General features: G+C 43.2%; 1 protein-coding gene across 1 annotated transcript; it reads right to left on the bottom strand.

Annotated features, from left to right (window-relative positions):
• Positions 1–1,274: 1,274 nt before the first annotated feature.
• LOC121575417 (serine/threonine-protein kinase 38-like) lies at positions 1,275–22,960 on the bottom strand. The gene is made up of 14 exons (XM_041888513.2): positions 22,834–22,960; positions 20,575–20,716; positions 19,343–19,394; positions 19,130–19,252; positions 17,900–17,983; positions 13,799–13,922; positions 13,552–13,706; positions 10,324–10,426; positions 10,106–10,167; positions 9,416–9,533; positions 9,187–9,310; positions 4,090–4,185; positions 3,880–3,974; positions 1,275–3,662 (listed from the first exon to the last, which is right to left on the bottom strand). The coding sequence occupies exons 2-14, from the start codon at positions 20,703–20,705 to the stop codon at positions 3,505–3,507; spliced, it is 1,425 nt and encodes a 474-aa protein (XP_041744447.1). The 5' UTR covers positions 20,706–20,716; positions 22,834–22,960; the 3' UTR covers positions 1,275–3,504.
• Positions 22,961–25,502: the final 2,542 nt, after the last annotated feature.

Below are 25,502 nucleotides of genomic sequence, written 5' to 3'. Positions count from 1 at the left end.
CAAACCTCAATGACCATACAGTCCAACCCATGTACACATACAGAAACAGATACGCATGAAACACAGACGTATATACACTACTGTTCAAAAGTTTGGGGTCACTTAGAAATGTCCTTGTTTTTGAAAGAAAAGCAATTATTTTGTCCATTAAAATAACATAAAATTGATCAGAAATACAGTGTAGACATTGCTAATGTTGTAAATGGCTATTGTAGCTGGAAACGGCAGATTTTTTTATGGAATATCTACATAGGCGTACAGCAACCATCAGTCCTGTGTTCCAATGGCGCGTTGTGTTTGCTAATCCAAGTTTATCATTTTAAAAGGCTAATTGATCATTAGAAAACCCTTTTGCAATTATGTTAGCACAGCTGAAAACTGTTGTGCTGATTAAAGAAGCAATAAAACTGGCCTTCTTGAGACTAGTTGAGTATCTGGAGCATCAGAAAGTTATTTGTTTCTGGCCATTTTGAGCCTGTAAACGAACCCACAATTGCTGATGCTCCAGATACTCAACTAATCTCAAGAAGGCAAGTTTTATTGCTTTTTAATCAGCGCAACAGTTTTCAGCTGTGCTAACATAATTGCAAAAGGGTTTTCTAATGATAAATTAGCCTTTTAAAATGATAAACTTGGATTAGCAAACACAACGCGCCATTTGAACACAGGACTGATGGTTGCTGATAATGGGCCTCTGTACGCCTATGTAGATATTCCATTAAAAAATCAGCCGTTTCCAGCTATAATAGCCATTTACAACATTAACAATGTCTACGCTGTATTTCTGATCAATTTGATGTTATTTTAAATGGACAAAAAAAATTGCTTTTCTTTCAAAAACAAGGACAGTTCTAAGTGACCCCAAACTTTGTACGCACACATACAAACATGGATTTGGACAAGGAGGATGTTTACAGTAGACTCTGGTAGGGTCTAGTTATCTATCTAGTGTTTCCTCATTTAGAATGTATTATGTCATAATAAGTGTGTGTGTGTGTGTGGTCTTTTTTTCCTTTTATGACCGATTACATTTTATATACTTTGTACATTTATATAAAGGTTGCAGTTAATATTATTGTTTAAAGTATTTACATAGTTTTTGTTCAAAGAATTTGTTCAAATAATTGTTGCAGCTGCACAGGAAACCTAAATAAAATGATTGATGGCATAACTAACTTCATGATTTTAAGTTCTGCTAAATAGAACCTCAGGTTGACGTCTCATATAAAAGATGGCTAAGCTAACATAAACATAAAAAGGAAGCTACAGTATGCCACAATTGTACAAAAGTTTTATTGAATGATGAAATAATTTTATCAGCATTTAAAGCTTTTTTCTCATAGTGAACATGTGTTCTCCTTTGCTGAAAAACATTCAAACCTCATACAGAAGGATTCAATAAGATACATACGCGCACGCGCACACACACCTATACATAGTATATGTGTCATCCAGCAGAGAGAAATGACTGCCGTTTATACATGTACTCATTTGCATATTGATATTTTTCCTTTTTCAAAAGGAACAGCTTGGTGAGATCGTTGATACAAAATATAGGCTCTTTTAAAAAACATCAGCAGATGTAATGGAAATTATTGTACCGTCTATTTGGTATGTGCACCTTTTCAAACAGCATTACAAAAGTCTATCATGCTAAGAGTAAGAGTCTATCATGCTAAGCAGCTGCTCAGGGTTTACTTCTCCAGCGGGTACAAAGACCTTAAAGCCTTCGAGTGAAAATCAGAATGAGAGGAGAACTAACTGTCAACGTCATTCAGTCGTCCATCTGGAAATGTATATATTTTTAGCAACACTTTACACGGGTATTATTACTGGGTAACTACGTGGGAATAATCTATGTAATTACATTTAAGTACAAGTAGTTACATAGCACATACCATGTTATTCTCTTGAAAAATGAAAGAGTGAGAACAAATGGTTAGTGTTAGGCCTACTACTACCTGACTGCAGAGTAATTCGATTTAGTAGTTCATCTAGTAAAAAGTCTCCTGTAGTTACTCATGTAAGTTGTAAAGTGAGGCCAAGTTTGTTTTCCTTTTTTACATAATACGTACATACACACACTAACAGTGCTGAAAGTGCTGTAACACAGATATATGTGAAAGTTCAAGCTCTATATTTAATATTTGGTGACATTTTAAATGTACGTGAAATTCATGAATCCCCAGCATTATGCATAAAACAGTGGTTCCTTTGTGAGTTAAAAATACTATATGGAAAAAACTGTAACATGAGAAGCCTTTAATTAAATACCAGCTTTCGAAAGAGCAGTTGTAAAAAAAATCCAGCACTAACTCGGGAGAGCAAAAGTCAAGAGCTTTCCATCCTGCATACAAACAACTTAACATGAAACTAAAAAAGGGGGGATTCCAATTTCAAACTAATGTACAAACTAATGTACAGCTCTTGGAGTTCTTTGGGTAAGGTACATAAATGGACATGACGTCTCAAGGTAGTGCCATTCAGACAGCTCAACATACACACACAACCAGCATTTGTTACATCCCTGAAGACTAGTACTATTTCAATCCAACACAGCATTTGAATGAACCTTTCTGAATTCAAAACATGATACATTACAAAATTATAAAAGAAATAACTGGGCACATTAAAAGTTGAGAAAACCAACAAAGGCAGTGAAGGAGTGGTGCTTGCTCATTAACCCCTTATTGAGGAGTAGCTAGACTACGATGGAATTTTCTGTCGTCCTTTGTTGAACATTCTCACTCACTCTAACTGATGACATCACAAAACCGCCAGAAATACAATGCTAAAAATAGCATTGTTAGTCTCTCCAAGGCAAGCAGAGATCTAATGGCGTCACAGGGGTAGTGAGACAGACTGCTGGGAACCTGCCAGCTTCCAGAGAACAGCAGAGAAACTTCCCTATGAACAGTATGACAGGTTGAGGAGAGGAGTGGGGAGAAGGTTCTGGAGGGACACAAGGGGACAGCTATAAGGCTGTACAGCATAGAGTTCAGTGCTGGTGGAAAAGTTAGAGCCAGGCTTCAGCTCTGAAACACTGGGCCCTATTCAATTAAAACTGATATCCCGGTTTCTAAGATAAAGTTGACATTCTTCCTACACAGCGAGAAAGCATATTTGAGATTAGTTATTGTTACACACTGTAAACATTTTACTGAAAGAATTCATCCAAACATGCACTGACAGTGAAAGAAGAATGGTGGTTTTCATATCCTGGAAACTCGGTTACTGGGCCCCAAATCACAGAAGGCCAAACAGTGGTTACAACCATGTATCCACAGGGTATAATGAACTGGTTAGTATTGGTTCAACCAGATTTCTCTGAATACTGGTTCAGAAGGCCTGCAGGAAATAGAACAGCTTAATTGAACTGTCAATTTAGTAAAAAATTATTTCATATTTGTACTATGAAACTGAACCGTTGCGTGAAGGTATCTGGGTGCTGCGGGGGGTGAGGGGATCAGTGGGTCATTGTAGCGCAGGTTATAGGGTCAGAGTTCATCTCTTGCTTCCCTTCATGTAGGAAGGGATGGCTCCCCTGGCTGTCAGGCCCTCGAAGCGCTTGTAGGTGTAGTTGATGAAGACCCAGTCCTTATTCTTATAGTCAGCCTCCGCTGCAGCTGCTGCTGCTGGAGACTTGGTGGGTGCTGCTGCAGCTGGGGAGAGAGAAAGAGGGAGAGGGGAAGGAGAGAAAGGAGAGTGACGAAGGCGGGAGAGGAAAGAGGGAGCGGAAATAAAAAAAGGAGAAAGGGAGAGAGATTTAGAGTTGATAGGGTATACTGTACAACCACACACACAGAGAGTCAAGAAAAATACACAACCTTTGAGAGACACAGGAAAATAATTTCTGCTGAAACTCTGTCTTTCTCTTACCTGTGGGTGAGAGGATGTCCGACTCAGGGAACTCGTCGAAGTTTGACGTGTCGTCGATGCTTTTGATCTCAATGGGGATCGCTGCAGGTCTCTCCCTGGGTTGGGTGACAAATACAAAACTGTAGTAAGACCTGGACTTTTGGACCACTGAAGTATAAAAACCTAATTGTTTTGCATATAAACTGTTCCTTGTAAGAAGTCCCTGTGTACCTGATGTGGTCGTAATCGACTCCCTCAAAGAACGGATTTCTCTTGATCTCCTCCACCCCTGTCGCCCCGATCCGATGATCTCCCTCACAGCAGAACCTAAGCAGTAATATACCTACATTTAGATCCTGAGAACAACCACATAAAGGAATATAGAACTGTGTCTGCCATAGATACAGTATTAGTTTGAGATGACATTCATGTTTTACATTTGAACCATTTAGTTGATGTTCATTCTTATCAAGAAGAACATACTGTACAATGGGCTCTATAGACCGTTTATTAATCTCTCTCTCTTTTTAACCATCTTATATTTAGTGCACTCTTAGAAAAAAAGGTGCTAAGTAGAACCATATAGGGTTCTTCTGTTTGTCCCCATAGGAGAACCCTTTTTGGTGCTAGCCCTCTATGTAGGATCCTTCATAGAAGCCCCTGTGAGGTGTTCAACCTAGAACCCTCTATGAAGTGTTCTTCCTAGAACCCTCTATAAATGGTTCTACCAAGAACCCTTTCAACATCTAAAGGTGTCACGAATTCAGCCGAGGCTGTCCCTCCTCCTTGCTCGGGCAGGCTTCGGCGTTCGTCGTCACCGGAGTACTAGCACCTGTTTCCCATCATGTAGTTATGTCTTCCCTATTTAACCCTCTGTCTCACACTGTGTGTTGTGCGTGTTTGTTCATGTTTTGGTTGTCGTTAGTGTGTGGGTTTGTTCCTCCCTGCGTGGAGGGTTGTTCTTTCTATTACCTACGAGTAAAGTACGTTTTTTCGATTAGCTCTGTGTCTTGCGCCTGACTTCGTCCTACCGCATTACACTGACAACTTGACAGAAACACGCATCAAAATATGGAGTCAGCAGGTACAGCAATGCCAGCCGGATCGATGGAGGAACGCGTCCAACAACAAGCGACCATGATCCAGGCTCTCGGCACCGCTATGGAACGAGTGGTGAATACTATGGAGCGATGGGAGAGAGGAGGTTTCCCTATACCTCTTCCAATTACACCACCACCTACACCGCTGTCCACCTCTTCACCATCTGGGTCCAGTGGGATTCGGCTCTCGCTCCCGAGGGCATATGACAGTACAGCTGCCGGGTGTCAGGGTTTTCTGTTCCAGGTAGAGCTCTACCTGGCAACCATCCACCCGGTTCCCTCGGGATACGAGAGCGTGTCCGCCCTAATCTCCTGTCTGTCCGGTAAACGCTCGAGTGGGCCAACGCCGAGTGGGGGGGAATAGACGCTGCAACTGTAAGTTATGAGGAGTTTACCCGCCGCTTTAGGGCGGTATTCGATCATCCACCAGAGGGGAGAGCGGCGGGTGAGCGTCTATTCCACCTCAGACAGGGGAAGAGGAGCGCACAGGAGTTTGCACTGGACTTTAGGACTCTGGCTGCCAGCGCAGGATGGAATGAGAGGGCCCTCATCGACCACTACCGTTGCAGCTTAAGGGAGGACGTTCATCGGGAACTGGCCTGCAGGGACACCAACCTTAACCTGTACCAACTGGTGGATATGTCAATCCGACAGGATAACCTGTTGGCCACCCGTGGACGTCCGGATCAGGGGCCGTCCATTCCATCCCCCAGCACCTCCGACCCTACCCCTATGGAGCTCGGAGGTGCTGCTCTTAGGGAGACCGGTAGAGGGGCCGTCCCCTGCACCAACTGTGGCCGCAGAGGACACACTGCTGGTCGGTGCTGGGGAGGGTCTTTAAGGAGTCGAGGCAGTAGGCAGAGCACTGGTGGACCGTTTCAGATGAGTAGGCACCCAACTCACACAGAGCTCCCTGTTGCGCATATGTGTATAGATGTTGTATTTCCAGAGTTTTCTTCTCATTCCCAGCATAAGGTGCTAGTAGATTCAGGTGCAGCTGGGAACTTTATTGATCGTCAGTTTACCCGTAGGTTAGGGATTCCTATTGTGCCAGTTGATGTGCCCTTCCCTATACATGCCCTAGATAGTCGCCCTTTAGGGTCTGATTAGGGAGGTCACAGCTCCACTCTGGATGAAGACGCAGGAGGGGCATGAGGAAACAATTAGTCTCTTTCTGATTGATTCTCCTGCGTTTCCAGTGGTGTTGGGGCTTCCCTGGTTAACCTCTCATGACCCCACTATTTAATGGCAACAGAGGGCTCTCAAGGGATGGTCAAGTCAGTGCTCAGGGAGGTGTGTAGGTGTTTCCGTAGGGGCAACTACGGTGGAAAGTCCCAACCAGGTTTCCACCATGCACATTCCACCTGAAAATGCCGATTTGGCTCTCGCCTTCTGTAAAAAGAAGGCAACTCAATTACCACCCCATCGACAGGGGGATTGTGCGATAAACCTCCAGGTAGGCGCTGCGCTTCCCCGGAGTCACGTGTATCCTCTGTCACAGGAAGAGACGGCGGCTATGGATACATTCGGCCTTCCACTTCCCCTGTGTCATCAAGTTTATTTTTTGTGAAGAAGGAGGATGGTGGCTTACGCCCGTGCATTGACTACCGTGGTCTTAATCAGATCACTGTAAAATACAGCTATCCACTACCTCTGATTGCTAGTATGACGGAGTCATTGCACGGGGCGCGCTTCTTCACGAAATTGGATCTCAGGAGCGCGTACCACCTGGTGCATATCCGGGAGGGAGATGAGTGGAAGACAGCATTCAGTACCACCTCTGGGCACTATGAGTACCTCGTCATGCCATACGGTTTGATGAATGCTCCATCAGTTTTCCAATCCTTTGATGATGAGATTTTCAGGGACCTGCACGGACAGGGTGTAGTGGTGTATATTGATGACATTCTCATATACTCCGCTACACGGGCCGAGCATGTGTCCCTGGTGCGTCAGGTGCTTGGTCGACTGTTGGAGCATGACCTGTATGTGGCGGAGAAATGTCTGTTCTTCCAAGAGTCCATCTCCTTCCTAGGACAATGCCTGTTCGCGTCAGGTGTGGAGATGGAGATTGACCGCATTTCGGCCGTGCGTAATTGGCCGACTCCAACCACGGTGAAGGAGGTGCAGCGATTCTTGGGTTTTGCCAACTACTACCGGAGGTTTATCTGGGGCTTTGGTCAGGTAGCGGCTCCCATTACCTCCTTGCTGAAGGGAGGACCGGTGCGTCTACAGTGGTCAGCTGAGACGGACAGGGCTTTTGGTCATCTGAAGGACCTGTTTACTTCGGCTCCAGTGCTGGCTCATCCGGATCCCTCCTTGGCATTCCAGGTTGAGGTGGACGCGTCCGAGGCTGGGATAGGAGCTGTACTGTCTCAGCGCTCGGGTACGCCACCAAAACTCCACCCCTGTGCTTTCTTTTCTAAGAAGCTCAGTCCGGCGGAGCGCAACTATGATGTGGGGGACCAGGAGCTGTTAGCTGTGGTTAAAGCTCTGAAAGTGTGGAGGCATTGGCTTGAGGGGGCTAAAAACCCTTTTCTCATTTTGACTGACCATCGCAATCTGGAGTACATCCGGGCGGCGAGGAGGTTGAACCCTCGCCAGGCAAGGTGGGCCATGTTCTTCACTCGTTTTGTGTTTACTCTTACTTACAGATCAGGTTCACAGAACGCTAAGGCAGACGCTCTGTCCCGACTGTATGACACAGAGGAGAGGTCCATTGAGCCCACTCCCATACTTCCGGCGTCGTGTCTGGTGGCACCGGTGGTGTGGGAGGTTGGGGGTTCGAGGATGTGGGCTGCAAATAGAGGCGCTTCTTCGGGCAGGCTTCGGTGTTCGATCGTCACCGGAGTACTAGCTACTACCGATCCACGTGTCTATGTTTGACTTGTTTTGTCTTTATTGGTCACACCTGTTTCCCATCATGTAGTTATGTCTTCCCTATTTAACCCTCTGTCTCACACTGTGTGTTGTGCGTGTTTGTTCATGTTTTGGTTGTCGTTAGTGTGTGGGTTTGTTCCTCCCTGCGTGGAGGTTTGTTCTTTCTATTACCTACGAGTAAAGTACGTTTTTTCGATTATCTCTGTGTCCTGCGCCTGACTTCGTCCTACTGCATTACACTGACAACTTGACAAAAGGTTCTTCCTAGAACCCTCTATGAACAGTTCCACCAGCCTTATTAGCCTTTAAAATTAAACTCTTTATGACAATACATTACATATATCATATAGCCTTTCTTTGAGGGCATAGTTTTAACCCTAACACAGTGGTGTGTGTTCAGGCCTGCAAGTCACATTATGCTGGCTTGGAAAGTGATGATAGTAATTCCTATTGGAATCCAGCCAGAGTGAGGGTATCCAACAATAGGTACTTTTAATCACCTGCAACCTGCATTCAGAATAACTCCCAAGGTAGGGAAGATTGATAACTGAGACTACCTAAACCATCTAAACTGGAACAACCATCTCAGTAACGGGTGGAAAAAGTCCAACTACTAACAGATTCGATTAATTTAGAAAAATGTATGTTATTTATTTTTGTGTAGCATAAGATCAATCAATCAATGTACATGCAAAAACACAGATATTGAAACAAAAAAATATAAAAAATCTACCTGCTATAGAGCACGCTAGGGAATATGATAATGATGGGTGTGGTTTTGAGTGTTTTACTCTACACAGAGTACAAATGACACAATCACACTCACCTCTGGTTATTAACACCAACACTGGGGTTATTTTACACCACTGAGTGTTAATTTGCCTTTTTATAGCGTTAACTTAACTCCTGAATCAACTTTAGAAATGTTACACTGAAAAATCAACACTAGGTAAAACTGGCCAATTTGCTGTGTACAAATATTCCCATATAGGTACAGTTTAAAAAAATCTTACACCTTTCCTTTTAAGCTCAAGAGGGTTCAACTTTAAACACTGAGATAAACACGAATGCTCAGGCACTATTTAAAATAAAATAAAATACAATAAAAAAGCTTATTCAGATTCAGAAGGGTTCTATGTAGAACCCTTCTTGCCTTTCAAAGAATCCTTATTGTCATCCAAATAATCAGTTCTTAGGATGAGAAAGATTCTAGGTTGAACCCTTTGCCTTACAAAGAATCCTCATTTTCCAAAAAGGGTTCTTCAAATGAAAATGGTTATTGGTAGAACCCTATCCCTCTGCAAATAACCATTTTGGAACCCTTTTTTCTAAGTGTACTGGTGCTCACCTGAGGATGAGGTCCTTGGCCCTCTCTGAGATAGGGACTTCCGGAGGGAACACCAGAGTCTCCTTCCAGTTCATCACCTTCTTATACGTCTCCTGGGGCGTCTCCGAACAGAATGGGGGGTAGCCTGGAGAGAGACAGGGAAACTTAGACAGCAATCCTAATTCAATCCTAACTTACTTCTTGCTTCTTTCGTTAGTGCCTGTGTTTCCAATCAACAAATCACTCCTACCAATCAGCATCTCGTACATGATGACCCCCAGGCTCCACCAATCACAGAGCTTGTTGTATCCGGTCTGCATGAACACTTCCGGGGCGATGTAGTCTGGAGTTCCCACAGTGGAGAAAGCCTGAGAGAGGGAGATGAGAGAGGAAAGGAGAGAGGAGAGGACAGGAGAGGAGAGAGGGTAAGAGGAACGCCCTGCTTTAGACACAGCCCAGTCAGTAAAACAACCTATAGCCCCCTAATGTTCTGAATTGACCTTAGCCTTTTCTCTTACCATGCCATACAGTACATTTGCTGTGGAAACCAAGCTGACGTAACTGTAACTATGCTGTAAATGTCAGCCCATAAAAGGGACAGAAATCCAACCATCTGCACACCAGATGTGTACTGTATCTCTGCTACTACGCTGGCCTTCTTCACTTCATCTAGAAAATCAGGTCTATAAAGAACGACAGGCTCTCTAGCATGACAAAATGCGTTTTTGGAGATGCTCTACTCTTTACCTGAGAACACTTTTTTCCTATGAGTGAATGAACACATAGATAACCAACACATTTCAAAAACAGAGGCCATTGGTAAACCGTCATATACCATTATTAACAACTACAGTCATCTTTGCTGTGTTTATGAGGAAGTTTGGGGTTAAGACCGATCCTCCAGTGGAGTAGTGGCTGAAGGTAGCCAGAGCTCACTCACCAGCTGTCGTCTGTTCCTCTTCCAGGTCTCTGCTTTCCTCTTGGAGTTCATGTACTGAGACGCTGTGGAGAATAAATAATTTGTCTTAGGCACAACTCAGTTACAGCTACGCACCCAGGTGGAAGATTCATGACAAATCATGACAGATATATAGTTGTATTAGCTTCATAATTTGATCTACTTAAATGAATTGAGTATGCCTTTATGGTTGTACTCACTGAAGTCGTTGGAAACGCTGTGGTTGAGGTTCCTGTAGAACTCTGTCCGATGGGCCTTCTTCAACCCTGTACACAGGCCGAAGTCTGATAGCTTCACATGGCCCTGAACACACACACACACACGGTTATTTGTGTTATACCACTTCCTGGGGATGTTTCAGTAATACTGCATGACAACACCAGAGTGTTTCTGAAATCACACTTTCTGTGGAACTGTGTTTGTGGATTTATCATTTCAGACAGACTTGACACTCAGGAAGATCACCGCATTCTAATGCTGATGTCATCCTCCTGTGTGTGTGTTGATGTAATTTCAACTAGATTTCAACCTGTTTGAAATCTGTATGATTCCTTTTTTATAACCAAATAAATAAATAAATATGTAAATGAAATGTTATAGAAGGGTCCAGAGCGCTTTTTTGCGATTTCACTTGTTTTTGAGAAACTTATCCCAACCAGCGATTCACTACCTCATCCTCGTTGTGCAGTACGGGGGGCTCTGAAAACACACGAACAAGTGCTCCAAAAACAACCAAATACGTCTTTTTAGAAACGGAAACGCTCTGAGTATAGTGATGCAGTTCTTTAGATGTTGTACACATAAAATTGTCATTCTGAACTTTATCTGCAACGTTATATTGCATTTTGCGCGACTCAAGCTGTTTCCCTTATCCAGCTGTTCCATTCTCCGTGTAGCTTGCTGCTAGTATAGACGGAGCAGTATTGCTCGAGTCGCAACTAAATTAAATATAACGTTCCAGATAAAGTTCCAAATGAAATACTTTTGTGTACAACATCTAAAGACCTGCATCACTATACTGACAGCTTTTCAGTTTCTAAAAGGACATATTTGGGTGTTTTTGGATGAGGAAGTGAATCGCTGGTTGCGTTAAGTTTCCCAAAAACAAGTGAAATCACAAAAAAGTGTCTGGACCATACTATAACATGACATTTACATTAAAATATATAGATTTTGTTGTAAAAAAGCAAAAAAAAGTAATGACGTTATTTCAACCAGATTTCAATCTGTTTGTAATGACATAATTTCAACCAGATTTCAACCTGTTTTAATGACAATATTTAAACCAGATTTCAACCTGTTTGTACTTATGTTTTTTATTTACTAGATTTTAACCTGTTTGTAATGACATAATTTCAACCAGACTCCAACCTGTGTGTAATGACGTAATTTCAACCAGATTTTAACCTGTTTGTATTCATGTTATTCCAACCAGATGTTTTACGTGTGTGTGTGTGTGAGAGTGTGTGTGTGTGTGTGTGTGTGAGTGTGTGTGTGTGTGTGTGTGTGTGTGTGTGTGTGTGTGTGCAGGCAGACAATCTGTGGGTGGTCAAGATGTTCGCTATTCTTGGAATAGTAAACAAACAATTTTGTTAGCCCCCACAAGGTCAAATGCTATTTCTAGGGGGTTTAGAGTTAAGATTAGAATCATTCCGCCCTCCCGTATCGTTGGCCCCGTGTTTTGGGACGTAGATGTGGACATCCGCCAGGCTCTGGAGAGGGAACCCGTGCCTGCTACCTGCCCTCCTGAGCGCATCTACGTTCCCATGGGGGTGAGGGATCGGCTGTTGACCTGGGCGCACACATCCCTTGCCGCTGGACACCCAGGTATCACCTGCACCATTCAATCCATCTCCGCTAAGTACTGGTGGTCCACCATGGCGCAGGACGTCGCCTGCTATGTCAACTCCTGCTCCATATGTGCCCAAACTAAATCTCCCTGGCACGCTCCAGCAGGGAAACTCCTTCCCCTTCCCGTGCCTCAGCGGCCTTGGTCCCATCTGTCCATAGACACTGATCTCCCTCCATCTGATGGTTTCACCACTATTATGGTTGTTGTGGATAGATTCTATAAATCCTGCCATTTTATCCCTCTCTTTGGTCTCCCTACTGCTCTTCAGGTTGCTGAGGCACTGTTCCAGCAGGTCTTCCGGCACTATGGCCTTCCGGAGGACATTGTCTCCGACCGTGGCCCCCAATTCACGTTGCGGGTATGGAGAGCCTTCATGGAGAAGCTGGGGGCCACGGCCAGCCTCACATCCGGGTACCGGCCTCAGTCCAACGGGCAGGTGGAGAGGACTAACCAGGAGCTGGGGAGGTTCCTTTGGACCGGCAGGGGGAGTGGGCCCGGTTCCTTCCCTGGGCGGAGTACGCCCAGAACTCACTTTGTCACTCCTCCACTGGGCTGACTCCCTTCCAGTGCATCCTGGGATATCAGCCAGCCTTGGCCCCGTGGACCCTGAGCCAGACCGAGTGATTCGGGCGCGCAGAGGATGTTTAGAACGCTGCCCACATGAGGCTCCAGCGTGCCGTCCGTCGCCAGAAGTAGCTTGCTGACCGCTAGCTTGCTGAAGCTCCCGTGTTCCATCCTGGTGATCACATCTGGCTCTCCACCAGGAACCTGCCGCTCCACCTGCCCTGCCGGAAGCTGAGTCCCCGGTTTGTGGGGCCCTTCAAGGTCCTCCGGAGAGTCAATGAGGTAACTTATCGTTTAGAACTTCCCACCAACTACCGGATCTCACCCTCTTTCATGTTTCCCTCCTCAGGCCGGTGGTTCTTGGTCCCCTGGCTGGAGCTGTTCCCCGCGACACGCCTCCGCCTCCCCTGGACATCGATGGGACCCCTCCTATGCCGTCAGGTCCCTACTGGACTCCTGACGTTGTGGGGGTCGGCTTCAGTACCTGGTGGACTGGGAGGGGTACGGTCCAGAGGAGCGCTGTTGGGTCCCGGTGGCCAACATCCTGGACCCCAATATCATCCGGGATCTCCGCCGTCCGGACCGGCCTGCTCCTCGCTCTCGGGGGCGTACTCCTGGCTGGCGTCGTCCTGCGGCTAGGGCCGCGCGTCAGGGGGGGTACTGTCACGCCTACTCCCGCTGCCCCTCTCAAGCGCTTGACGTCGCCAGTCTACTAACCACCGGTCCTGGCACCATCATTGCGCACACCTGCTCCCCATCACTACGCACACCTGGACCTCATCATCACCTTGATTATTCTCCCTTTATTTAGCCCTCAGTAGCCTCAGTCATCAGGCAGTATTGGTTTTGTTCTCGTTCAGTACGCTTCTCCTGTTTTGTTTATCTGCCTTCTCTTATCATTAAACTTACCTTCTGCACCTGCTTCCTGACTCCAAGCGCATACATTACAGAGTGTGTGTGTGTGTGTTTGCTTGCATGTATGTATTATATAGCATGTTTTGTGTATATGTACCTTAGAGTCCAGCAGTACATTGTCAGGTTTGATGTCTCTATGTATGAAGCCCATCTGGTGTATCGAGTCTACGGCCAGGACCGTCTCAGCCACATAGAACTGAGTCTCTTCCTCTGACAGAGTATCCTTCTTCATCAGCAATGTCATCATGTCACCTGCAGGGAGTGCCACAAAGAGCATCAGCATCACACACATACACACAATTGCAAACATGCACGCGCACACGTGCACACACATACACACACACCTCCAGGTAGGAACTCCATGAGTAGGTAGAGGTTCATCTTGTCCTGGAAGCTGTAGAACATCTTGACCACCCACAGACTGTCTGCCTGCACCAGGATGTCCCTCTCAGCCCGGATATGGCCCACCTAACATAGAAACACAAGACATAGATCACATAAAATGAACACACACACACACACACTACACAAGGCTAAAGGAGGAATGTGGAGTAACCCTGTGGCCTTAGATACAGTACATGTCCTTAGATACAGTATATGTCCTTAGATACAGTTCATGTCTGAGCTGAGCGAATAAAAGAGACGCAGGGCTCTATTATCAGCAGGCGCTAAGGAGGCGCAAGTGTCAAACACACAATAGTTTTCAATTTCGTCAAGTAAAAACTGGCGCACTGACATTTTCCAGCCCTTACGCCAGGTTCAGCAATTTACATCAGCTCGCTTGCGCTGAGGTGGGAGGAGTGGCAATATTTGAGGTATGTCCTTAAAAACAAGCGCATAGTGACAATTTCATGCAGTGCTAAAGGGAAGTTAAGACCTACCAAAAACAGGACTTAACGGTAACACAGTTGGTAACGGCATGGATTTTGAGAGCGGAAGTGCAGGCTATCCAGCCGTGGCGCACAGTACCCATGGAACGAGAGATGTGCCTTTTGTGCCGCTGAATCTCGTATTTAGAAACATTAAAAACTATTGGTCCCCCCCCCCATTTCGTTTAATTTGATTAAAAACCAAGCATAGCCTACCCTCCCCTTAATCAAGGCTGGTTTAGCAGCTTCGCATAGGTGCATCTTTTAATCCTGGCCATGCATTATCTAAATAGCCTATGAATGAAGAGGTTTTAAATGGTCTACTGAGAGTGCCTTGAAATATTTTGGAGGTCTTTGCTCTCATGCTTTTTTATGATTCACAATTCACATACCTGTATACTTCTCTTCATTTCGCTTGTTCAAGTAGGCTATCCATCCCCATTTCAAAGAGCGCACCTCGTCCGATTACAAAATACACGCTCCTCCAAACTATTCAGTCCTCCTATAATGTCATATCAATGGCCAATTATTTTTTTGATGTGCCTCGCACATAGGCAACGAAATAATTGACAGGAGCCTAGTATTTAAATAGACGTGCGAATGTTATATAAAGACATTGACGTCTACGTGTGCACACGGTGCAACGAAACGAGAGATGCGATTTATGATATCACGCTTCTGACCCCATCCTATTTAGAAATATTGTTGTTGTTTAAAAAACCAGATTGCTTGTTTTTAATTTAATTTGATTAAAAACTAAACCTAGCCCCCCCTCCCCTCAATGAAGGCTGTTTTTTTGGGTTCTGCCCAATGCATTGGCCAAATAGCAGCCTATCAATAAATGGTTTGGCTCGTGAGACTGCTTTGAAATAAATATTAATCACCAAAGCTTTATTAAAAGATCAAGTTTGGGAGCAGCAAAACAGTGAGCGGACATCCCCTTTTTATAATAATTTTTGCCTACTCACGTTATTATTTTGTACATTTGCCCACTGACAAAGAAATGATCAGTCTATAATTTTTATGGTAGGTTTATTTGAACAGTGAGAGACAGAATAACAAACAAAAAATCCAGAAAAACGCATGTCAAAAATTTTATAAATTGATTTGCATTTTAAATGAGGGAAATAAGTATTTGACCCCCTCTCAATCAGAAAGATTTCTGGCTCCCAGGTGTCTTTTATACAGGTAACGAGCTGAGATTAGGAGCACACTCTTAAAGGGAGTGCTCCTAATCTCAGCTTGTTACCTGTATAAAAGACACCTGTCCACAGAAGCACTCAATCAATCAGATTCCAAACTCTCCACCATGGCCAAGACCAAAGAGCTCTCCAAGGATGTCAGGGACACGATTGGCTGGAATGGGCTACAAGACCATCGCCAAGCAGCTTGGTGAGAAGGTGACAACAGTTGGTGCGATTATTCGCAAATGGAAGAAACACAAAATAACTGTCAATCTCCCTCGTCCTCACCTCGTGGAGTTGCAATGATCATGAGAACGGTGAGGAATCAGCCCAGAACTACACGGGAGGATCTTGTCAATGATCTCAAGGCAGCTGGGACCATAGTCACCAAGAAAACAATTGGTAACACACTACGCCGTGAAGGACTGAAATCCTGCAGTGCCCGCAAGGTCCCCCTGCTCAAGAAAGCACATATACAGGCCCGTCTGAATGAACATCTGAATGATTCAGAGGAGAACTGGGTGAAAGTGTTGTGGTCAGATGAGACCAAAATCGAGCTCTTTGGCATCAACTCAACTCGCCGTGTTTGGAGGAGGAGGAATGCTGGCTATGACCCCAAGAACACCATCCCCACCGTCAAACATGGAGGTGGAAACATTATGCTTTGGGGGTGTTTTTCTGCTAAGGGGACAGGACAACTTCACCGCACCAAAGGGACAATGGACGGGGCCATGTACCATCAAATCTTGGGTGAGAACCTCCTTCCCTCTGCCAGGGCATTGAAAATGGGTCGTGGATGGGTATTCCTGCATGACAATGACCCAAAACACATGGCCAAGGCAACAAAGGAGTGGCTCAAGAAGAGGCACATTAAGGTCCTGGCGTGGCCTAGCCAGTCTCCAGACCTTAATCCCATAGAAAATCTGTGGAGGGAGCTGAAGGATCGAGTTGCCAAACGTCAGCCTCGAAACCTTAATGACTTGGAGAAGATCTGCAAAGAGGAGTGGGACAAAATCCCTCCTGAGATGTGTGCAAACCTGGTGGCCAACTACAAGAAACGTCTGACCTCTGTGATTGCCAACAAGGGTTTTGCCACCAAGTACTAAGTCATGTTTTGCAGAGGGGTCAAATACTTATTTCCCTCATTAAAATGCAAATCAATTTATAACATTTTTGACATGCGTTTTTTTCTGGATTTTTGTTGTTGTTATTCTGTCTCTTACTGTTCAGATAAACCTAACATTAAAAGTATAGACTGATCATGTCTTTGTCAGTGGGCAAACGTACAAAATCAGCAGGGGATCAAATACTTTTTTCCCTCACTGTATATAATTTTAAGGTGTCTACCTTAATATTACACTACCAGTCAAAAGTTTGGACACATCTACTCATTCAAGGGTTTTTCTTAATATTTACTATTTTCTACATTGTAGAATAATAGTGAAGACATCAAAACGATGAAATAACACATATGAAATCATGTAGTAACCAAAAAAGTGTTAAACAAATCCAAATATATTTTATATTTGAGATTCTTCAAATAGCCACCCTTTGCCTTTATGACAGCTTTGCACACGCTTGGCATTCTCTCAACCAGCTTCATGAGGTAGTCACCTGGAATGCATTTCAATTAACAGGTGTGCCTTGTTAAAAGTACTGTATATGCCCACAGGGAGCAATTCTGGTGCCTGTAACTGTATTTAGACATAGCCTATTTAAAACAAGTTGTTGTTTCGTTTTGATTAGAATTTTATTCGAATTATTCACTCTCTTTAAGAATTTAATATTGCTTATTGACAACGTCTGACATGTCCATGGCTCAGACATGGCAGACATAATGCAATTTACAGTAGGCCTAGCCCCTATATCAGTGTGAATGCTATGTTCAACAATATATCTGTATTTCCATATTGAAGCCATGCAATAAGGCTTCTTACAATGTGGATTGCAAACATGTTCAACATATTTAGCAAAGATGGGATAGGCCTACATACATTTTGTTATGCTGTTCCTGTAGGCTATTTAACAAACTAAGCTATAATGGACTCAGTTGATGAAAAAGCAATACATAAAAGACCGTACACAACTTGAAGCAACCACATATTTAGCCATGGCGCATGTTCTGATTGACCAGAGAGGGGTCAAGCCTCAACACACCTACAACTTGATTATTCATCAAAACCCAGCCTTTTCGTGCCACCTCCAGCTACCGCACCCATAATTCCGGTTGTCAAATAGCTCAAATATTTCTGACACGCCCCTTAACCTATAGTGCTACCGCCAGCGCTATGATTTACCATTGTGTTAGGTTTGTTAAAATAGAGCCCACAGAGACAGATACTGAGAGAGACAGAGAGAGAGACAGGAAAGAGAAACACACACACACACACACCTGTTCCTTCTCCAGCATGTCAGCCTTGCGCAGGATCTTCATGGCATAGACATGACCTGTGTCCTTCTTCTGGACCAGACGCACCTGTGGGTCAAAGGGCAAAGGTGAGCCAACATGGCCAACATGAGTTCATGAGGTCATGGCCAATGGGAGGGGATTTACATCATCGTCATCATCAAATCATTTTCTGAAACAGTGGATTAGGCAGTTGAGACTGAAAAACACAGGACTGTAGGGGAGAGTGGGGTAAGTTGAGCCACCCTTGTTTGTCGGAAACCATACACACAATGTATAGTTTGACCAAATATTTAGGAAGAGGTCATCATTTTATGGAGTCTGTGAAGGAAGAAATCACATGGAAAAATATTTTCACCAAGTCAAATTAATTGATTGTGTTAAATATTTCATGATGCTTGTACCTAAACCAAAGCATAATTTTGGGGGGGATTGGTCTATACATCAGTTGGGGCTTCTATAAGCTTCAACAGGAGGTCCTAAACCTATCATGAAAGTGCATCCTTGTAGCTTTGTGGGCTAATATAGTCAAAATGTTAAGTTGAGCCAATGGCCATCGGGTAAATTGAACTAATCGTTGAGCCAATGTCAAGTTGAGCAAATTGAAGTGTTTTCTTCCCAGGCGTAATGCAAGGCATTATCGCTGGCATGAGGTGACAACAGGGTCTGGCCTATGTTAAAAGTGTTTGTTAGGTGTTAAGCCTGTGTTAAAAGATGCTTACAATTATTAAAAGACAAAAAGCAATTGTGATTGTGTTGAATTTGGGAAATAAAGATAGACATGGTTTTAAAAAGGTAGTGATAATATTTCAATCAGTACAGGAGGCTTAACTTACCCCATACCCGGGTCAAATTGTACCAATAGGCCACTTTTTTTGGACAAGCTATGTTTTCAAAACTGTAACGTTTATATGAATTCTGATTATTTCCAGGGATACACAACAATTTGAAATATATGCAGATATCAGTGATGCTGAATGTAAAAAAAATCTCAACTTACCCCACTCTCCTCTATTGCTGCTGAGTGATAGAGAACTTACAGCAGGCAGTAGAGAAAATGGAAAGATCCACTCCAGAGCATGATAACAAACATAACTCAGCTACGCTTTATTGACGGACCCACTTTTTACCTCGCAAAGCTATTATATTGTGAAATGATAACTAATTACATAGTAATAACCTAATTAGGATTTCAATAGCTCTATGTATGCTTACCTCTCCAAAGGCCCCTCGACCAATCACCTTGAGGGACTCAAAATCTTCCAATCCCAGCCTGGTTCTCTTCAGCCTCAGGAACTCTGTCTCCTTACGCGCGTGCTGGGAGCGCCGCATACACTTCTGCAACACAGGGTGTGTGTAAGTGTGTGTGTGTGTGTGTGTGTGTGTGTAAGTGTGTGTGTGTATGTGTGTGTGTGCTACTACACTCACCTCCTCATCAGGCAGTCCCTCCTCATCCATCACCCTCTCCAGCTTCTGTTGCCTGGCAATAAGATAGGGGTCAGGGGTCAAGAGTCAAAGGTTAGGGTCAAATATGTTGATTCAGGAAGTCACCTCCCGGCCTGCAGCTCCATACTGATCACTACACTACCTGTTCTATAATTTCTATGGGGCAGTTATAGAGGAATGGTAACAGAACAGGAATGACTCATTCATATGTTCTCAAAGAGAAACAAACCATAAATACTTTCCTTGAAAAAATTTGAGGGAGCTTAGCCAAACCAGCTCCCATAACTCTAGTATATTCTCCTTTCTAAGCAGGTCTGTGACAGCATGAACAATATTCTTTGTGTGGACTCTTTTGGCACAGCCCGTTGGTGGGTAGGTTGAGCTGTGACTGGGTGTTTACTTTGTGCATAACTTTCTTTTTCATATGCCTCTAACGTCTTCTGAAGTCATAAATATGACATACAACTGCAGCCCCTCGACAAACTGTATTAACTGTATAAACCGTATAACTTTTCAAACACACTCTCTCTCGACTAAACAGAGCTCAACAGAACACACAGCACTGACAAGACACTATCTGGCCACATATACAAAGCTAAACAGTGGGTGTTCAAAACTGTTAAAACTGACGGATTACTGGCACTTTAGCACAACAGAGTTCCTGGGTAAAGGTATACAATTATTTAATTTGACCTTATCCCTGGCATTTCTGGATTCAGGTTTTATTGAATGGGAGTGCATTTTTAATTCAACAACTGAATATGAATATCCCAGGACCCTGGTAGGACTGCTGAAGCTCAACAGTGGGTAAATCAACATCTTATCAAACTAAAAGTACTTCCAGATGCATTGTGAAAAGCATTAGTCATGGGAAAAGCACATTTCACAGACACACTGAAACATTGTTCAGACTTATTTTACTTCTGCATTTATTGTATTGTATTGCCTAAATGCATTGGCAGGGTGCGGTTACACCCATTTCTCCCCCAGGCAGGGTGAGGCTCTAAGCAGAGAGAGAGGTCAAGTTGAGGTCAGTGACGTGTAACACTTCTATTCTCTCTTCCTCTTGTTTGTGACAAGCCACTGTGCTGCCTTCTCAGCTTCTGACATGTTTTAAGGAATTATCTTTGCTTTTCAGAAACCTTTCAATATGAATGATCTTCCTAGTTCCAGTATGTGAGAGCGTGTGTGTGTGTTAATGGCATAACACCTACCTCATCTCTCTCTCCTCATGCTGGGATATCAGGTTACTGTAGAAGTTCTCCAGGGTCACCTTAGCCATGGTCACTCTCTCCTTGGTGTGGTTACTCATCGAGGAGCAAGAGGAATGACCCCTCATCGCCATGGGTTACCTACCTACCCCCCCCCGACACACACGCAAAAATTGGAGCACACATTAGTGTAAAGTATCCTATGTCCTACTATCTACGGATGTCCTCTATTCTATGGGCTCTGTTGAAGACAATTAATTGTCAGGCTGGGTGAGCTGCATGTTTGTGTAAGTGTGTGTGTGTGTGTGGACACACAATGCATCAGAACAGACACATTACGAGAGATGACTGGTTGTAAAGATAGCCATAGCCTCTCACTTCAAACACAGCTTTGAATCGGCATGAGTCACACATGCCCTCTCCACTCTGGTGTCTGTCTGCCACGAGTCCACACACAGCCCCTCAAGTAAACACCACAAGCTCTGGACAGCCAAGACAGAGACAATGAGACAGTCTCTACTAGGGATTTATACTCTCCATCAGCGGACACTCAAAAAAGATGTGAAAGCTTGAGTTGTGCAAGGTGAGAGAGAGAGAGAGAGAGAGCAAGAGAAAGAGACTATATGAAACAGACTCCTCTTGCAATAGCATTTCTCCTGAAAACTAAACTCATGATTTGTGGTCTGTAATGCTAGGCCGAGGACATTAAATTATCCCTGTTCAGACAAAGCAGAAGAACAGTATCCCAGAGAATGTGGAGCAACCAAGGTGAACATTTGTTTTATTTTGGATATTCAGTGGATATTCGGTTTTCTCTCGTCAATAACTATGGAACCAAGCATGCCATGAGTATTATTATTTTATATTTTTTACAAAATAAGGTTTAGTATTTCAATCTTCATTTTCATAGTCATGGCACACTTTGTTTAAGAGCCATTGAATATTGAAATCCGGAAAAACAATAAATATAACTAAATATGTTACTTATTTTTTTACTTTGATTTTTCTCCATCCTCCCCTGATTCAGAATATATCATTTTCATAGTCATGGCGGGCTTTGTTTATTTGTTTAAGGGCTATAGAAGATTGAAATCCGAAAAAAGTTGTTTGTATTTTATACACACAAAAAAAGGTTTGGATTGTTCTCCACCACTCCTGATTCAGAATATGTCATGGCATGCTTAGTTCAATAGCTATTGGCGAGAGAAAACCGAATATGCACCGAATATCCAATAGAAACATATTTTTCCTCGGTTGTGGAGCAGACCGAATTCCGTGAAATGAGAAAGGAGGCAGCGGCACAGACAGAGGCCATTCACACCTCCCAGCCTCCAACAGCGGTAAAGGAAAAAAGTATAAAAAGAAACAGTTGTTTAATTGTGTGTACTCTTATCACTAGACCGTCTGCACTGCGTATACTATTAACCCATTGTGAACTAAACCGCAAATTGTCTTCAGGTGTGACTGAAGACCAGCCTAGGTCAGCTTCAGACTCATAAAATTAGAATATACAGTATGAAATGGTAATTTTTCAGATTTTCTTTTTTTTAAACTACATTTAGTTTGGCCAAAGAATTGCCATATTTTCCTTGAGAAAGGGTGGACAAATAAACTCATTTGGAGGAAAAGACTTAAGGGAAAATAAAAGTATATAAAGGCCAGGAAATAGTCTAAAGCCGATGAAATGAGAATAAGGTGTTGGCATCTAGATACAATTAGAGGTAATTGTAGGCTTCAATTGACCTTTAAAGAAAAAACTAAACTACCTAGCTACAGTAGTCAAATGCGGGTGTTACACTTTTAATAGCTTACAGATAGTCCTACAATAAAACGGAACACACACAGGTATGCGAAATGTTTGACCGTTCTGCATTAATGGTATGGTTGGTAGGACTTTTTTGTGTAGACGAGGCTACTCAAAATAGCCACCCAGGCTGGAGAGAGGAGCCTTTGTTTTACCCTTGCGGACTTCCTAAAGTAAATCCCCATATCTACCAAATGCTATTATCTAAATCTGAACTCTTTAATAAAAGGTTACGATCACATATTGTTCAAATAAAGTAGCTGAGCGATACACTAGTACGCTCGTTTCTACTGGTTGCTTTGTTCAGAAAAGCGTAAACATCTGCTAAGCGAGAGATCGCTTTTTACCCCAACTCCCAAGCAACTACTACCTTTAGAAGGTTCATGAGATCAGTTGTTATGCCACATCTACAACGTCTCCATGATCATTGTCATATTAAATGTTACTCTCAGTCTCACCTCCTCTGTTATGGCGTCAATCGTTTAAATTCAAGTCGGATCCGCTCCCCTCGCTCGAGTCTGATGATGTTGACGGTCGGTATCCATTCGAATTACGGGAAGTGAAGTGCCCCTCCCCACAGAGCTCCAAATTACCCCGGGCCTCTATTACCGGGGCCATGGTCGTGTGGGCTGCTAGGATCAGTTTCAGGCTAGATCGAGGTAATGATGATGATGGTGATTATGTTGTTCATGATGATAGTGATGATTATAATAATAATGATTGATGATAGGCTGCCCTGACCCTTAATAGTATTCAAAGAGGCATGGCAGAATTATTTAGGTCACTTTCAACTATCACCTCCACCCCTCATACCCTACTATGTGAAGTAACCCCTAAGATCCCTCTAAATATAGCCTAATATTCATCATAGCTGTCAAACGTGGCCTATTTGTCATCCTTTGGCATTAACCTACAGATCTATTATCAACATATGATAATATGTTTTATGAGTGTAGGTCACAGGTGAACTGTGTGCCACTGTTCCATCCATACTTATACATGCATTAAAGTAAATGTCCAGTGAAAATCTCACTTTTAAAAGTTAATATTATGTTAACTCATACCCAAATAATGTTGTTGACTCATTCTATACTCATATTTGTGGCCAAAGCATAAATTGGAGGGGGGAAAAAAACTTCAAAAGCCCCACCTCAAACTTGTATCTATTACCTCATAGAGGATGATGTCATCGGATGAGCTGGCCAATCAGCGTCTACTCACATTATTATTTTTAAGGATCTATTATTTTCAGACCTCAGCTGAATCTGGTAATGAATGGTGTGGCTGTTGAACAAGTTGAGGAGACAAGTCTTGTGTAGCTCAGTTGGTAGAGCATGGCACTTGCAACGCCAGGGTTGTGAGTTCAATTCCCACTGGGGACCAGTATAAAAGAAAAAATTGTATGAAAATGTATGCACTCACTACTGTAAATCACTCTGGATAAGAGCGTCTGCTAAATGTCAAAATGACACTAAATTACTTGGTGTTACCGTAGATTGTAAACTGTCAAAGCATATTGATTCAATGGTTGTAAAGATGGGGAGAGGTCTGTCCGTAACAAAGAGATGCTCTGCTTTTTTGACACCACACCCCACAAAGCAAGTCCTGCAGGCTCTAGTTGTATCTTATCTTGATTATTGTTCAGTCATATGGTCAAATGCTGCAAAAAAATACCTAGTTAAACTGCAGCTGGCCCAGAACAGAGCCGCATGTCTTACTCTTCATTGTAATCAGAGGGCTAATATTAATACAATGCATGCCAGTCTCTCTTGGCTAAGAGTTGAGGAAAGACTGACTGCGTTTCTTCTGGTTTTTAAAAGAAACATGAATTTGTTGGAAATTCCAAATTGTTTGCATAGTCAATTTACACACAGCACTGACACACACACTTACCCCACCAGACATGCCACCAGGGGTCTTTTCACAGTCCCCAGGTCCAGAACAAATTCAAGGTAACGTACAGTATTATACAGAGCCATGAGTGCATGGAACTCCCTTCCATCTTATATAGTGCAAGTGAACAGCAAACCTGGTTTAAAAAAACAAATAAAACAACACCTCACGGTCTCCCCCATGTGACCTACTTGTTGTGTGTATGTACTGACATGTATGTGTAACTGATAGATGCACACACACTACATGTTAATGTTTTTAAATGTATGTCAATTGTTAAGTATTTTGTCTGTAATGTCTTTTTCATTATGTGTCGGACAGCAGTAAGACTAGCTGTTGCCATTGGCGTCGGCTAATGGGGATCCTAATAAAACAACAACAACAACAACAACACAATACACCCACACCATTCTGTTGTTGGCGTACACCCACCCCATTACAACACAGAAAGAAAAGCTGCTTTTTAACATACTTAATTTAAAAAATTGGAAGGAAAACTATTTATCTCATATTGTAATGAATAATAGGTCATATTTCGTAGAAATCTGGAAACACTGGATAGTTACTTTAACGTAGATGGACACTAGGTGGCAACGATGTCCTATACGTCTGCACTAAGCAACCTTGAAAGACAATTTTGTTTGGACTCAGGTTAGTAGCTAACTGTTAAATCAAGCAGATATCTCAGGAGATATCTGAGGCACGCCCCTATTCCATCCAAGTTTTGAAATTATTTGTAAATGCTGTCTTTTTCACACAAGCTAAAAAAATGCAGGTTTGAATTGATGCTCTTGAACGCACTTCGCGCTGGGGTCCTCGACTGCAACGGAAGTGACCAGTGTTTTACTGACGGTTAGTGCTATCTGGGATCCTTTGGAACGTCCCTAATCCTAAACCCTAACCTTAACCCATTTTAAATGTCAACTTCAATGGGGATCCCAAGGATCCCAGATTGCATTTTTCTGACAGCAGCTAATGTTAGCATAAGTTAGCCAGTCCCGGTTAGTGCTATCAGGAATCATTGGGATGACCCTACCCTAAACCTTACCTAACCCATTTTCAATTGAGATTTGAAATGACAATTTTCGCTCCCAAATGGCTCTCCGTTCAAAATGCTTAAAAGTCGATCTTGAACCAAGGAGAAATTGCAAAGACAAAAAGTAGGCTACTATTTATTCAAAATTGTGAGATGAGCGTACTAATACATTTTTACCTGGAGAAATTATTAGATCAC

The sequence above is a fragment of the Coregonus clupeaformis genome, chromosome 10 (assembly GCF_020615455.1).
Source record: "Coregonus clupeaformis isolate EN_2021a chromosome 10, ASM2061545v1, whole genome shotgun sequence".
Taxonomy (NCBI): domain Eukaryota; kingdom Metazoa; phylum Chordata; class Actinopteri; order Salmoniformes; family Salmonidae; genus Coregonus; species Coregonus clupeaformis.
The sequence above is the reverse complement of the archived record's forward strand: the minus strand, read 5'-3'. Positions and strand labels throughout refer to the sequence as shown.